The sequence below is a fragment of the Pleurodeles waltl genome, chromosome 6 (assembly GCF_031143425.1).
Source record: "Pleurodeles waltl isolate 20211129_DDA chromosome 6, aPleWal1.hap1.20221129, whole genome shotgun sequence".
Taxonomy (NCBI): Eukaryota; Metazoa; Chordata; class Amphibia; order Caudata; family Salamandridae; genus Pleurodeles; species Pleurodeles waltl.
In genome coordinates, this window is record NC_090445.1 from 173,584,478 (window position 1) to 173,597,250 (window position 12,773).

Below are 12,773 nucleotides of genomic sequence, written 5' to 3' on the forward strand. Positions count from 1 at the left end.
TTGACTCGGAGCGAACCGTGTCGTGTCCCTATCCCCCTTCTCCTCCCCACTGTCTCTCCCCTCCTCCTCCAACCCCTCCTTCCAAGGAAAATTACAAAACATGGAAGGAAGTGGTCACTCTTTCTCTTGATTGACGCTCACTGACTCAAAAAACGCTTCTTATAATATTTCGCATTTTCTGCTTTAGTTTATTTCTTGACCTAAAACATGTTTTATTTCGATAAAATGCGCAGTTCGTTTGTCAGGGCACCCGGATGGCAGACGCGCATCTGTTCCTCAGACACCACAGGAGCTCCTGGCTGTACCGTGCAGGCGCGCGCCTTTTAAGCCGTACGCACGAGCGTGCGGCAGACTTTTGCCTGCAGAGCCTGCCAAGTTATGCGTTTTATCTTGTGGGCCCTAATCGGAGTTTTATTCTCTGTGTCCTGGGGAGACGCCAAGGCAGCGAGAGAGAGAGTGGGTGTTTATGGGAACGGGATCTAGGGGTGTGTTTGAGGTGGTCGAGTTGGGGGCGGAGGGCACTCTGTGAAAAGGCAACATATGTTGAACCCAGGCTGTGCCTTTCGCCCCTTTCCTGCCCTAGCTATGAGTCACAAAGAGGGCGCAGGGGGGCGTTACTCCCCAAGCGCCACATTTTTGCAACAGCAGTCATTGGTAGTGTTTTGCCTGTTCTAATGAAACAGCAATGATCGCTTCAGTGACCCTTCACACATTGATAACAGCTGTGGGGCCTATCTGCCAAGATGATGCGAGAGCTTTTAAGAGTCCGGAACGTTGCTACCTACCCATTCTTGGCCTAGGAGCGTATTTTAATAAAATGTGTGAGGGTCACTCTTCTCAGGTCTAGTTCATAATGTTCATTAATCCTTGTACTTGGATTAACATTTCTTGGCGTTTCGCGAAAATAATGACTTTCTCTGGCTGACTGATGTGTCAAACATCTATTCGATTCGGAAATCTGCACTGAGCCAGCTAAGATTCGATAGATAATGCACAATGCTCCGAATTTAAAGAGGATTTAATGATACTAGAGGATAGGAGGACATCCCTCGTGGTAACAAAAGTGCCCTTTAGATATAACACCATCAGGACTTGAGGAAGTGAATATTTTTTCTTAACGCGTATGGGTTATTCGTTTTTTTATAGCACTAAAAGCATCAGGACAGATTATAAACTAAAACCTGAGAAGTGCACCTATTCTCCGTATTGTTAATGTTTATGCTGAAATATCAGTCTGGGCAAGCGGATGCAACTGGAGGGGGTACCACCTTGGTCTGAAACCTGTTGATGCTTGGAGTTGAGTGACTTGGCTTAAGAACAGCTGCACCTTGCCTGAACATATATCTCCCACTGCTGACTGTTAGGGAGAGATACCGCCCTCTGCTGTCTGTTAAGAAGAGATACTGCCTTACCCTAAACCCTAAAACATTCCCACAAAGCACAGTGCACTGGAGAACCTTATCACATTTCCTCTCTCTTGCCACCATACCAGCCATCAATTTCAGACTCCCAAAACAGTTTTGCTTCTGTTAATGTACACGGGTTCAGAGGACAGACTTTCATGACTGCTTTGTGCGTAAAGCTGCTTATGGGACTGGCCACTGTGCGCTTCAGAACCTTCTTCCAAGGTACTCTGGTAAGAGACCCTCTATGCTCAGGCTCTCTGTTTCTCTTCAGCATACCACACTTTGAAAAATCTCAGCAAGGTAGTCGTTCCTTTCTGGCAGCTGCCCTCTCCTTAGAATGCTTTGTCTATACAAGCACATTGAATTGAAAGCCATGAAAAATGTCAAAGTCTTGCTAAATGTACATTTAAATTCTCGGGCCAAGAAGCTTTCTTGCGTTTGTTCATGTTCTACAAACATTATTATTATTATTATTAATTAATTAATTCATTCATTCAACTATACAAAACAACAGATCCAATTTAAATAACAGAAATACTGCAGTGCTCTCTTAAAAAGATATAGGTGATTATAGAAATGGGGAATTGTCCCAACCACTCACTCTTTTTGACTGGAGCCCACCCACAGGACGTTCTGAATTAAAGTATGGTCTGCTTATGATATCTAATGAGAAGACAGAGATGCAACAGAAGTTGTCTAATGGCAAAACCGCCTGGTTATCCTTCGTCCAAGGCCTTGGAACTAGATAGAGCAACTGGAAAACAATCAAGTTTGTAACAGGAATCACTGCTGTACCAACACCTTAAGATGACAGTGTTTAATTTTCCTTTGTGTTTTGCCTGTTCTAAACCTAACTGTATATGGTCAGGGAGGGAATGAACATCAGGGTGACCAGGAATTTTCCATGTTCAGGTTCTAATATTGGCTATATATTTCACAGTGTTGTCAAAGTTAGATTTCAGGAAGTGGGTTTGGTCTACATAGAGTTTTTGTTTTAAAGGCAAGGAGAACAGAAGGAGAAACTTCCACTGCATTTCATCATGACGTGGGAAGTCCGAGAACTCTCTAAAAAGACAGTCAGTTGATCAAATGTTTGTAGAAATTAGCACAAATCTACAGCCAGTGCTGAATTTGAGCTGATGGGTGCAGGTGGGGCCTATCAGCATTCATTTTTTGGGACCGGCAGTCATTTTTCCTCAGCAGACTTTCACTCAAAGCAAAGAGAGAAAAACTTAAGAGGAAAAAGGCGACAAAGAGAACAACGGAAACACATTGACAAAGGGAGAAAGCAGGAATGAAAAGAAACCTGGAAGAATGAGATAAAGGGGCAGGGAGTATCTGGTGGTGAATTAAAGAGGCAGGAGGTGGAATCAAGAGAATGCATCCTTGTTACTTGTTACACGGACATTCAGTAGCGTCAGCCACAAACTATGGAGCAAACTGGGGCCCCACACTTACTTTTTTTTTTTTTTTTTTTACAAATTAAGCATTGTCTACAGCAGTGACTAAATTGCTTATCAGCTATCCTAATGCATTCAAGAGATGACCCCACTATTGCCTGTATCATATTTTCATTTATATAGCTACTACTTTTGACAAGGTGTTGAAGTGTTTTGAGTGCAAGGCACATGCTACTTTCAAAACCCAAGGTTAGTGATTATCCCAGTGGTTCCTTGTTATTGCTGGTTCTTAGGATGAGTCTTGGCTCTCAAGAAAAGCATTCCATGCATTTGGTCCAGTTTGCACTGAAGCTGAGAACATATAAAAAAATTACCAATAATAAGAAGACAGGCAGAGCTAATCGGCACTGCCAGCATACCACAAATTATAAAAATGCTCATCTATCTCCCACACATCCTCATCCAGCAAAGTGCCAAGCATCGAGTCTCATAACACAATAACTGCAATGCATGACATGGAAAGACTTTTCACATAGGCTTAAAACTGTTAATTGTTACCGTCTCCTTTCTATTGAGTGACTCTTTCCTTACCTTCCATCATCTGCATGCCTCCTCTAAGTGTAGCCTACTCTAAGTAACATACCTGTGTCCCTTATTTTCTGTTGTTGTATTTCTGCAGATTTCCCATACCTCATTCATAGATCACATCCTTTTGTCATAATGGAATGCTGGTGTTTAGGCCCAGTTTGGAATCAATGACTATTTGCTCCCTGCAGGCTGGACTATGTTACAGCTCTCTGGTGACCCGCAAGGTGTGGCAGATGTCTCTGATCTCCACACACCTGTCTAGTTAGTATTGAATGGTTAGTTATGTGGGCTGGTGTAACTTGTATATGTGCCCTCCAGTTGGCAGCACAATTCCACAGACACTTCCATGCATTATATGGTGTCGCCCCATTGAAGTTCTCAGCAGGTGGGCTGGACCCAGGGATGACAGCCCGCAAGAGCCCACTAGTAATGGTGAGTAGAGCTGAGTAGCTGCTTACTTAGTGGTGTGGATGTAGAGAGACAGTGTTTACGGTCCTAGGCCCCTTCCAGGCCCAAACAGGCAACATACTTAACCTGTTCCCTTTAACTTAGATGCTTTGAAGGTTCTATTTAATTGGGAAGAAAAACAGTAGTTGTCATGTGACCTAGATCTAATGAGTGCCTTTGTCCTACCAATCGGGTGACTTGGATCCAGTATGACCCTATCAGTTAGTTGACTTTTCTACATTAGCAGCCCTGGGAGTCACAGACAGGGCAGAGTAAAACTAGGCCCAATTTGGAACCAATCCACATGTTTACCAAGTGGATCCCCACTGGTAGAAAACGCAACTTGGCTTGGAACAGACACAGAGGAAAGAAGGTCAAGTTGATCCAGATTTTAAACAGATGCTGAGAAACACATCTTAAACAAAATGCCATCAAATTTAGACTTTTTGTGGTCGAAATAAACTGAAAATGTTTGACATTGAAACCCTGTGTGGTACTTTGAAATGAAGCTCATTGCTATGTACCTGCTTTCATAGGATTGGGCAGGCTATGTTTGTACGTCAGTCCTCTGCAGCAAAATACTATTGTATGTTTGTACAGTGACCATTATTTAATACATGAAGCAAGAACAAATACGGGGAAAAATTCTCCATCTTGCCACGAGGCAGTGGGGTAAGAGGATAATGATTGGAGATGTAAATGTTATAATCGGAAATGGTTATTTATAAAAGTATTTCTTATGAATGGTGATTAATATGGAAGAGCTTAGTCTGTTTCTAAGCACTTCTATATTTAGCATTTATGTTCCCTGGTGCACAAGGATAAAAACTGATTTGAAGAGGGTTGCTTGATGTGATGCAGTGGTGAGAAAGTATTGCAACTTGTATCTCCAACATGTCATCCAAAGACCACATCCATTATATCCATTATATCTACCTGATTCGTAAGATTCTGACCAGGCACATAGACACTACTTACAACAAAATGCTGAAATTCAATCCTGTTTTTTTGGGGGGGGGTTTGAGTGGTGATTTTGTTTAGGCCCAAGTAGCTCATGCATCAATATCAAAACTTTTGGGTGACTTTGAAAGTCATACAATAGTTTGACGCTTTCTCCTCTCTGTCTCTATATCCCACGTCTCAAAGTCAGTGCGTATAAAAAATCGTTCTTGACAGTAAACTCTCTGCTGATGGCAGAGAGAAGACGGATAAGCAGTTCTTTGTCAAGGTATCTTTCAGCGGCTGTGAAGCAAGGAGAGGGGAAATGCCACGTGACTTGAATGAGGGCTGCTATGCAGGACAGGTCAGGCCTGGGGCTGTTCTCCTAAGGATTTGAAACCAGGCAGCCTTTGCAAGCACATTACTGTAAATGTACAGTAGTCCACAGGAGATGCTCTCATCTGATTACAGTGCGGAAATGTGCTTCTGAGATACAGCATCCATTGCAATTCTCGACCTATGCGTCTTCAAAGTTCCTTTTCATCTGTCTTGTGGATAAAGCAATCGGAATGGTGACAGTGAAGTCAACATGAGTGATTGCGGATGGGACTTACGTTGCAGATAAAATGAGACAGAACTGTCAGATGAGGCTAGTGTCTTATCATGTCTCGCAGCTGCCCAACATAGATTTAGAAGGGCTAGAATGATGGCAGATTTTCAGGATGACCACTGACGACGTAAATGATTTTCATTTCGATTCTTTGTATATATTGTATTATCCTTTGTGGAAAGCCTGAAAATCTGACACGGATCCAATTCTCCTGGACATACATTTGAGACGATCACTAGCTATCAACCCCCTTTCTCCTAATCCAGACTCTCATTTGCCACACTTCCTTCTTTTCTCCATCTGCTTCCCCTGTCGACCTTGGCATAACCTTCCAAAAAGGGTTTCCTTGTGGATCCGTTCAAGACGGGGGATTCCATTTAAAAACGATGCAGTATGGTATTTTATTCGGTGTTCATGTGAAGTGAACAAAGACTGCAACTTCCATAATGCAACGGTGTGGTATGAAATCCAAGAGAGACTTAGGGCCAGATGTAGGAAAAAGCCAAATTGCGACTTGCAATTTGCGAGTCCGTGCGACTCGCAAATTGCAACTCGCAATTTGGTATGCAAAAAGGTGTCTCAGACACCTTCTGCAACTCGCAATGGGGTTGCAAAGACCCACTTCATTAATATTAATGAGGTGGGTTGCATTTTGCGACCCCATTGCGAGTATGGGCACTCACGGGGATGGTGGCCTGCTGGAGTCAGCAGACCACCATGTCCATGACTGCTTTTTAATAAAGCAGTTTTTTTTTTTTTTCTACCTGCAGCCCGTTTTCCTTAAAGGAAAACGAGCTGCACTTAGAAAAAAAAACCGAAACCTTTTGTTTCGGTATTTTTCAGGGCAGGTAGTGGTCCATTGGACCACTGCCTGCTCTGAAAAATTATTATTTTTTCCAGACACAAAGGGCAAGGGGTCCCATGGGGACCCCTTCCCGTTTGCGACTGGGTTACCATCTACTTTAAGTGGATGGTAACTGCGCTTTCATTTGCAACCGCGAAGGCGGTCGCAAATGAAAATGAATAGCATTGAGAGTCGCAAATAGGAAGGGAACACCCCTTCCTATTTGCGAGTCGGAAATGCATTTTGTGAGTCGGATCCGACTCGCAAAATGCATTTCTGCATAGCAAAGAGGGTTTTGCGCCTCGCAAACAGCGTTTTTCGCTGTTTGCCAGGCGCAAACACTTTGCTACATATGGCCCTTATTGCTCTTAATCTATGTATCTCTTGCCTTTGTGCTGTTCAACGTGGCATGTCTTCAGGAGCACACTGTGACTGCCTCTCTTTCCTGGGGATCTCTCTTACTGGTACACCCAAAGCCACTACCCACTGTTTTGCTCCATCGCCTATAGTGCTGAGTGATCTGCTTCGACAAAACATAATAGATAAAAAATAGCTAAACTGACATCAAATCTTGAGAGGTTACGCTGTCCCCGAGGGTAAAATGATGTGATACAGGATGACATACCTGGATATTTGTAAACCTGGAGATCATTTCTTCATCCCATTGGCTGCTTGGGAGGTCAGAGGAAGGTGAGGGAAACTTGGTCTTTTGAACATGAAGTATTAAGAACTTGGGTTCCTGCAAGTATCTGTAGCCGCCTTTTTAAAATGTTATCAGGGTCTCAAACTATTTTACAGGTGTGATGGTCATAATTTTCATGAAAATAACTTGATATTACGAGATCGACACCTGAGCAGTCAGTTGTGTGAAAATTTATGGGAGGTATGCCCTCGCATACAAAAGCCATGCGAAAGACTTCCTTCATGAATTTACCATAGAGTACTCTTTTCACACAGTGAACTTTGCTTGTGCAACCTATGCAGACATGGAACACATCCAGTTTCACAGTTCCTGCATAACATTGTCTGATCGAACCAGTCTCTAGTCAGCTTTTGTGAAAAGTGTTTGAAAATCAAAAATTATGTAAAACACGCTAAACCCAATAATTATTTACATGAGATGATGCAGAGTGAAAAAAACAAATATGCTGAAGGCTAGTCATAATTGGGAGTGTGACTGAAATTCCACAAATTTGCTTTCATGTAATTACATGAAATTTCGGGAAAATTTAGAGAAATTTCACCTATTAGCATAAAATGCAAATCTATCATTTAGCACTATATTTTTGTACATAACAATTGTTTATGCAATGACGCATTTTGCAGTAAAATATCGTGCAAAAGCAGACCAATTGCTGTAAACAACTGCTACACCTCCTGGTTGTTTGCTTTGTTCTTGGCTCCTTTGCTATAAGAAGAGTGGAATAATAGCATTGTCTACTGCCATCATTTTGGGAATTGTGTGTAACTTGTACATCGAAATTCACGAAAGTACCCTAATTACATGACATAATTTGAGTTTCCCCTGGACCTATAAATAACAGCTTTTTTAATTTCGTTTTCGCATGTGGCAAACCTCCTAAAAAGTAAATGGAGCTTGATTTTGAAATTGCAAAGTGTTCCTAAATGAGGAAATTGTATTTTCCAAAGATGTTGGAGCAACAAATGAGGGACTACGGTATTTTTTCATGTGCAACTGGCAAAAGAAGTTTAATTGTAATAGCAACAAATTCGTTCTTCTGGCTAGGTGAGAACTTGTGGGGCTCTTGATTGGCGCAACTTTTTCGATAGAATAATTACTAGTACTTAAAAAATACAATATGGACACTTAACTATGCACTATGACGGACTGCTAGACCCCATTCATAGATATAAGAGGATCAGGTAATGTATAACTAAACAGTAGTAGTAAAACACCCACAGCAAAACTCCAGTAATATCCAGTGGAAGGGTTATTACTGGAATATATTGTGCCTAGTGATAGTAAATTATCGTGTTTTTTTATTTATTCATTTTGTATAATGCTGTTATCATCTAAGGCAGCCATTTCGATGTAAATTATGAAAGGGTAGCAAACCAAGAAGATGATGGACGGAGTGCTGAAACTTTTCAAACACGCACCCCCAGTCACAGATCATGGTTTAATCCATTATTATGAAAGAGTACACATTCATCAACAACCTGAGTAAACTGCACAGCATTGAAGTGATGTCTGCTGTTCTGTGTCTTGATGTTGGTGTACTATGTGGGTGTAGCCAGTTCCCTCCTGTCAGAAGGTGTTCTCCCTTAAGATGTGAGTTTTACAGGATGGGTGTGTAGCTGCTTGTAAGACACAATCGAGCCACCTGTGCTTTATGATGGAGGGGTTTAACAGTCTCTGACAGAGTCTGAGTAAGTTATGATGGCAGGTTTATCTGTGCTTCATGTGGGTTGGGTGCTATAGCCTCTGATGGAAGTGGGGACGCTGTCCATACTATGGGAGGCGTGAGGGATTTTAGCATTCTAGGAGAGTGAGTGAGTGCCACAGTCTGCAGTGGTTAATTTGAGCTGGTGGTTGCCAGTGGGGCCCACTGGCACTCATTTGTAGAGACAAGCACTTATTTTTTCTCATCAATCTTTGACTCTGGGCAAGCAAGTGAAAAACACACAAGTGGTAAAAAGACATAAATACTTTGACAAAGGGAGAAATCAGGAACTTCCAATTGTGGCATAAAGGGGTAGAGAGTGCCTGGTGTTGGGTTAAAAAGGCAAGAGGTGGATTCGATGCTATGCAGCTTTAATATTTGGCCCCCTGACCTTCAATAGCACCGACTGTGGGCTTTTAAACAAAACTTTGAGATTCAGTTCTTATTCTTTTTACAAATAAAGCACTGTGTCTGGCGGGTGAAGGAGTGTTCCGTTTTCTAGATGGTTGGAAACAGCAAGTGCTGCAGTCTTGGTGATGGGAATTAATTTACCATGTAAGAGATGGAACTGAAGTTAGGTTAATTTTCCTGTGTGTCTTTGTTCATGTTGAGAGTCATTGTAGGACTGTGTCTGCTCCTGTTCTATTCAAGGACTACCACCACGGCTGAGTTGTTCCCATGCACCCTTAGGGTGCAGGACCAAATGAAACTAACCAGTCTGTCTTCTGTTTCTTTCAGTGGCAAGGCGAGACGCAGGAGTTCTGCCCCAACGCAAAGGTGGTGCTGGTTGGATGTAAACTAGACATGAGGACAGATGTCAGCACTCTCCGGGAGCTCTCCAAACAGAGGCTTATACCAGTCACGCACGAACAGGTGAGACGTCCTCTCTTGCCACACATCTCCTCTGTGGTCTTGTGCTGTTGACAGGCTTTTTTAAGTCTTTAATTAGTGGATTGTGTCATCTAACACCCCTTTTCTTGGTTATAGGCGTTCAGTTTTTAGCATTGTGTCTAAATTGAATATGATGTTCGAGTTCTCGTCATTTGTTTGAGAAGTATCCTGGTTGTCTCTCACTCCTTTGATTCACGACATGCCAACGTTTTTATTATATGTGCTATTTTTTTTGTAGTCTTATATTTCGAAAAGTCTTATTGCACAGTTCCAGTTTAAGACGTGGGGTTTGGAACAGCCTCAGAATTTCGATTTGTGTTGTATTGCATGCAGTGCTTTAAATGGGCCGGTACTCTCCGGTACTGAGTACCGGCACTTTTTTATTTTGAGAGGGAGAGTACCGGCATATCTCAAGATAAACGTAATGCTTTTAATTGGAGAGTACCGGCACTTCCAGAAACAAGCAGGTACTCTATCACAGAGTACCTGCACTTCTATTTTTCCATTTAAAGCACTGATTGCATGTGTTGTATTGCATTTCTTTTTAGTTATGCCAAACTGAGAAAACAAACCTCCCCTGCCTACTCCACCAGGGGGTACTGACATTTATTTTAAAAACATAAAACAAAGAGGAAGGTGGCACAGTATTGTCATTTTAGCAGCAGTCCTGCTTATTGAGAACAAAGGCAACATGTTATTTTCCAGCTGTTCAATGTCCTTGTGGGAAGGATGGGGGAGCTGTAATTTTTGGAGTCAAGCTGGTGGAGAAGGAGAAAGAACCGACTCTGGCCAGAATCCGAGAGGAAGTCAGAGGCGTTGACAGCCAACGAAGACCTCGGGACACTGGACTATTGCATATGCAGAACTATTGATTTCATGCATCAGAAGGCTGAGCTAGGTACTTGATGGAACTCTGGCCCCTGTATTATCGGAGTTAAAGTTTCTAAGGGAACTATGTATCTAGTCTCAAATAAAAAAAAGTTACGAAAGAGGAAAAAAAGGTAAAACAAGAAACCATAAGACTGCATAGGGTTAAAATACGGGTTATTTTTCACTTGAGAGTAAAAAAAAATCTTGTTTAACCAAAAGCCATACAATGTAAAATATGCGGTAATTTACCCTTGTGCAAGTGGAGTTAACTGTTGGGCTTTAAAGAGAAACTCAAAACGTTTTTTTCACAACACCCAGAATTATCCATCACTTTTTCCCAATTTTAACTGCATGAAGTTAACCACCTTCTCTTCTTCTTTATCCATCTTTTCTGTTCTCTAGCACGTTTCAATGAGAACGATGCACGTGCACCTTCGTTACTATAGGTGGGCACTAATTCCATTAGATCCACATAAAGTAACAAAGGGAAATATTTTGGATGAAATTTCACCTTTAAGTGACTACTGAGTTAGTGGCAGAGTAGTTATGTTTACTCTTAAGCACATGTAGCCAAAGTTGGTGAATTCCCTTACTGATCTCTCAAAAATATCAGGTCTTTGTCATAGCAAGCCACAACCTCTGGAGATCCATTGATGTAACAGACTATTCCCCAACCCTAATGGAATATTACATTTCTAGACTAATCAACCACTGGTTAATGATGAACTTCACCATGAGTTAATTAAAAAAATGTGCACGGGACTGAAGGAAACCAAGGGCCAGATGCAGGAAACAAATAGCGAGTCGCAAACGGCAAAAATTGCCGTTTGCGACTCGCTATTCGCGTTTCCCAATGCAGAAATGCATATTGCGAGTCGGTACCGACTCGCAATATGCATTTCCGAATCGCAAATAGGAAGGGGTGTTCCCTTCCTATTTGCGATTCTGAGTGGTATGCAATACCATTTGCGACCGCATATGCGGTCGCAAATGGTGTCGCAGTTACCATCCACTTCAAGTGGATGGTAACCCACTCGCAAATTGGAAGGGGTCCCCATGGGACCCCTTCCACTTTGTGAATGGACCCACAAATATTTTTTCAGGGCAGGTAGTGGTCCAAGGGACCACTACCTGCCCTGAAAAAAAACCGAAACTAAAGGTTTCGGTTTTTTTTTTTAAGTGCAGCTCGTTTTCCTTTAAGGAAAACGGGCTACACTTAAAAAAAAAAAAAAACTGCTTTATTTAAAGCAGTCACGAACATGGAGGTCTGCTGACGACAGCAGGCCTCCATGTTTGCGAGTGCCTAGACTCGCTATGGGGCCGCAATAAGCGACCCACCTCATGAATATTAATGAGGTGGGTCATTGCGACCCCATAGTGAGTCGCAGTCGGTGTCTGAGACACCGTACAGCATACCAATTTGCGAGTTGCAAATTGCGAGTCGCAGGGACTCGCAATTTGCAAGTCGCAAATTAGCATTTTGCTACATCTGGCCCCTGATGCCTTGTTTTGAGGGAGAGCGAGTAGAGTGAGGGTGTCATGGAAAAATGAATGGCGAAAAAAATGTAAACGTATTCCTATGCACACGGAACAAATCGTAGCAGACAGGAATGCATACCAACAAATGTAGGACGCCTAACCTCTTCGCAATAAAAGTCAAACTCTGCCTCATACACCGTTGAATATTCTTAAAGGTCATGCGGAAAAACTTACGTTTACCATAAAAAGCCCAAGGCCCTGCATTGTTGGATACAGTGGTGATGAAATGTCAAGGCAGGGATATGTCGCATTCAGGTCTGATGTATTTTTGTCACATGAAAAAAGGAGGAAGAAAAAGCAATTTGAATTTTCTGTCCGCTACCGGATGCCTAGCGGAATTATTATGCGCTTTGCAGTATTAAATGGCTGCAAGAGGGTTCAGTGTGGCCTCACCAGCATGCTCCTGTAGCAAGTTAAAGATCCAATTCTATTGGATTGTCTGGCCAATGCAGCTGATACCTGTCCACTTATTACCCACCTGCTGCACTTAGCGCAAGTACTTCGTATATTCAGCATCCTCCGTTGAATATTCAGCGGCGGCCGAGCAGCGATTCCAATCATGGCTAAGACTGTGATAAGCAGCGAGGAGTTAAAATTACTTTCTTCTCCCTGCAAGAGATGATTGCTTGAACTTGATTGATCTTGCGTCTAAATTGAGAAAATGGCCGACGAGGCGGGAAGAAGAGAGAACCGAGTCAAAGGCACTGGCTTTTGCTCTTCAGTTCTAAATGCGTCTAAAGCATCAGACCGGAAGAAGGTGCTTAAATGTCATCTGCAAGTGACAAAATTATGTTCTCTTCCTCTGCCTTTATTTTACTTATTTTTTTCTCCTTA

The 12,773-nt window shown here is 42.3% G+C and overlaps 1 protein-coding gene across 1 annotated transcript in view; it reads left to right on the forward strand.

The window, feature by feature from the left end:
- The window catches only part of RND2 (Rho family GTPase 2), a 178,143-nt gene that overhangs the window by 142,452 nt on the left and 22,918 nt on the right, over positions 1 to 12,773 (forward strand). The window contains exon 4 of the mRNA XM_069237760.1: positions 9,378 to 9,512. Within this exon, the coding sequence (XP_069093861.1) occupies positions 9,378 to 9,512 (135 nt within the window). The remainder of the gene's footprint in view (positions 1 to 9,377; positions 9,513 to 12,773) is intronic.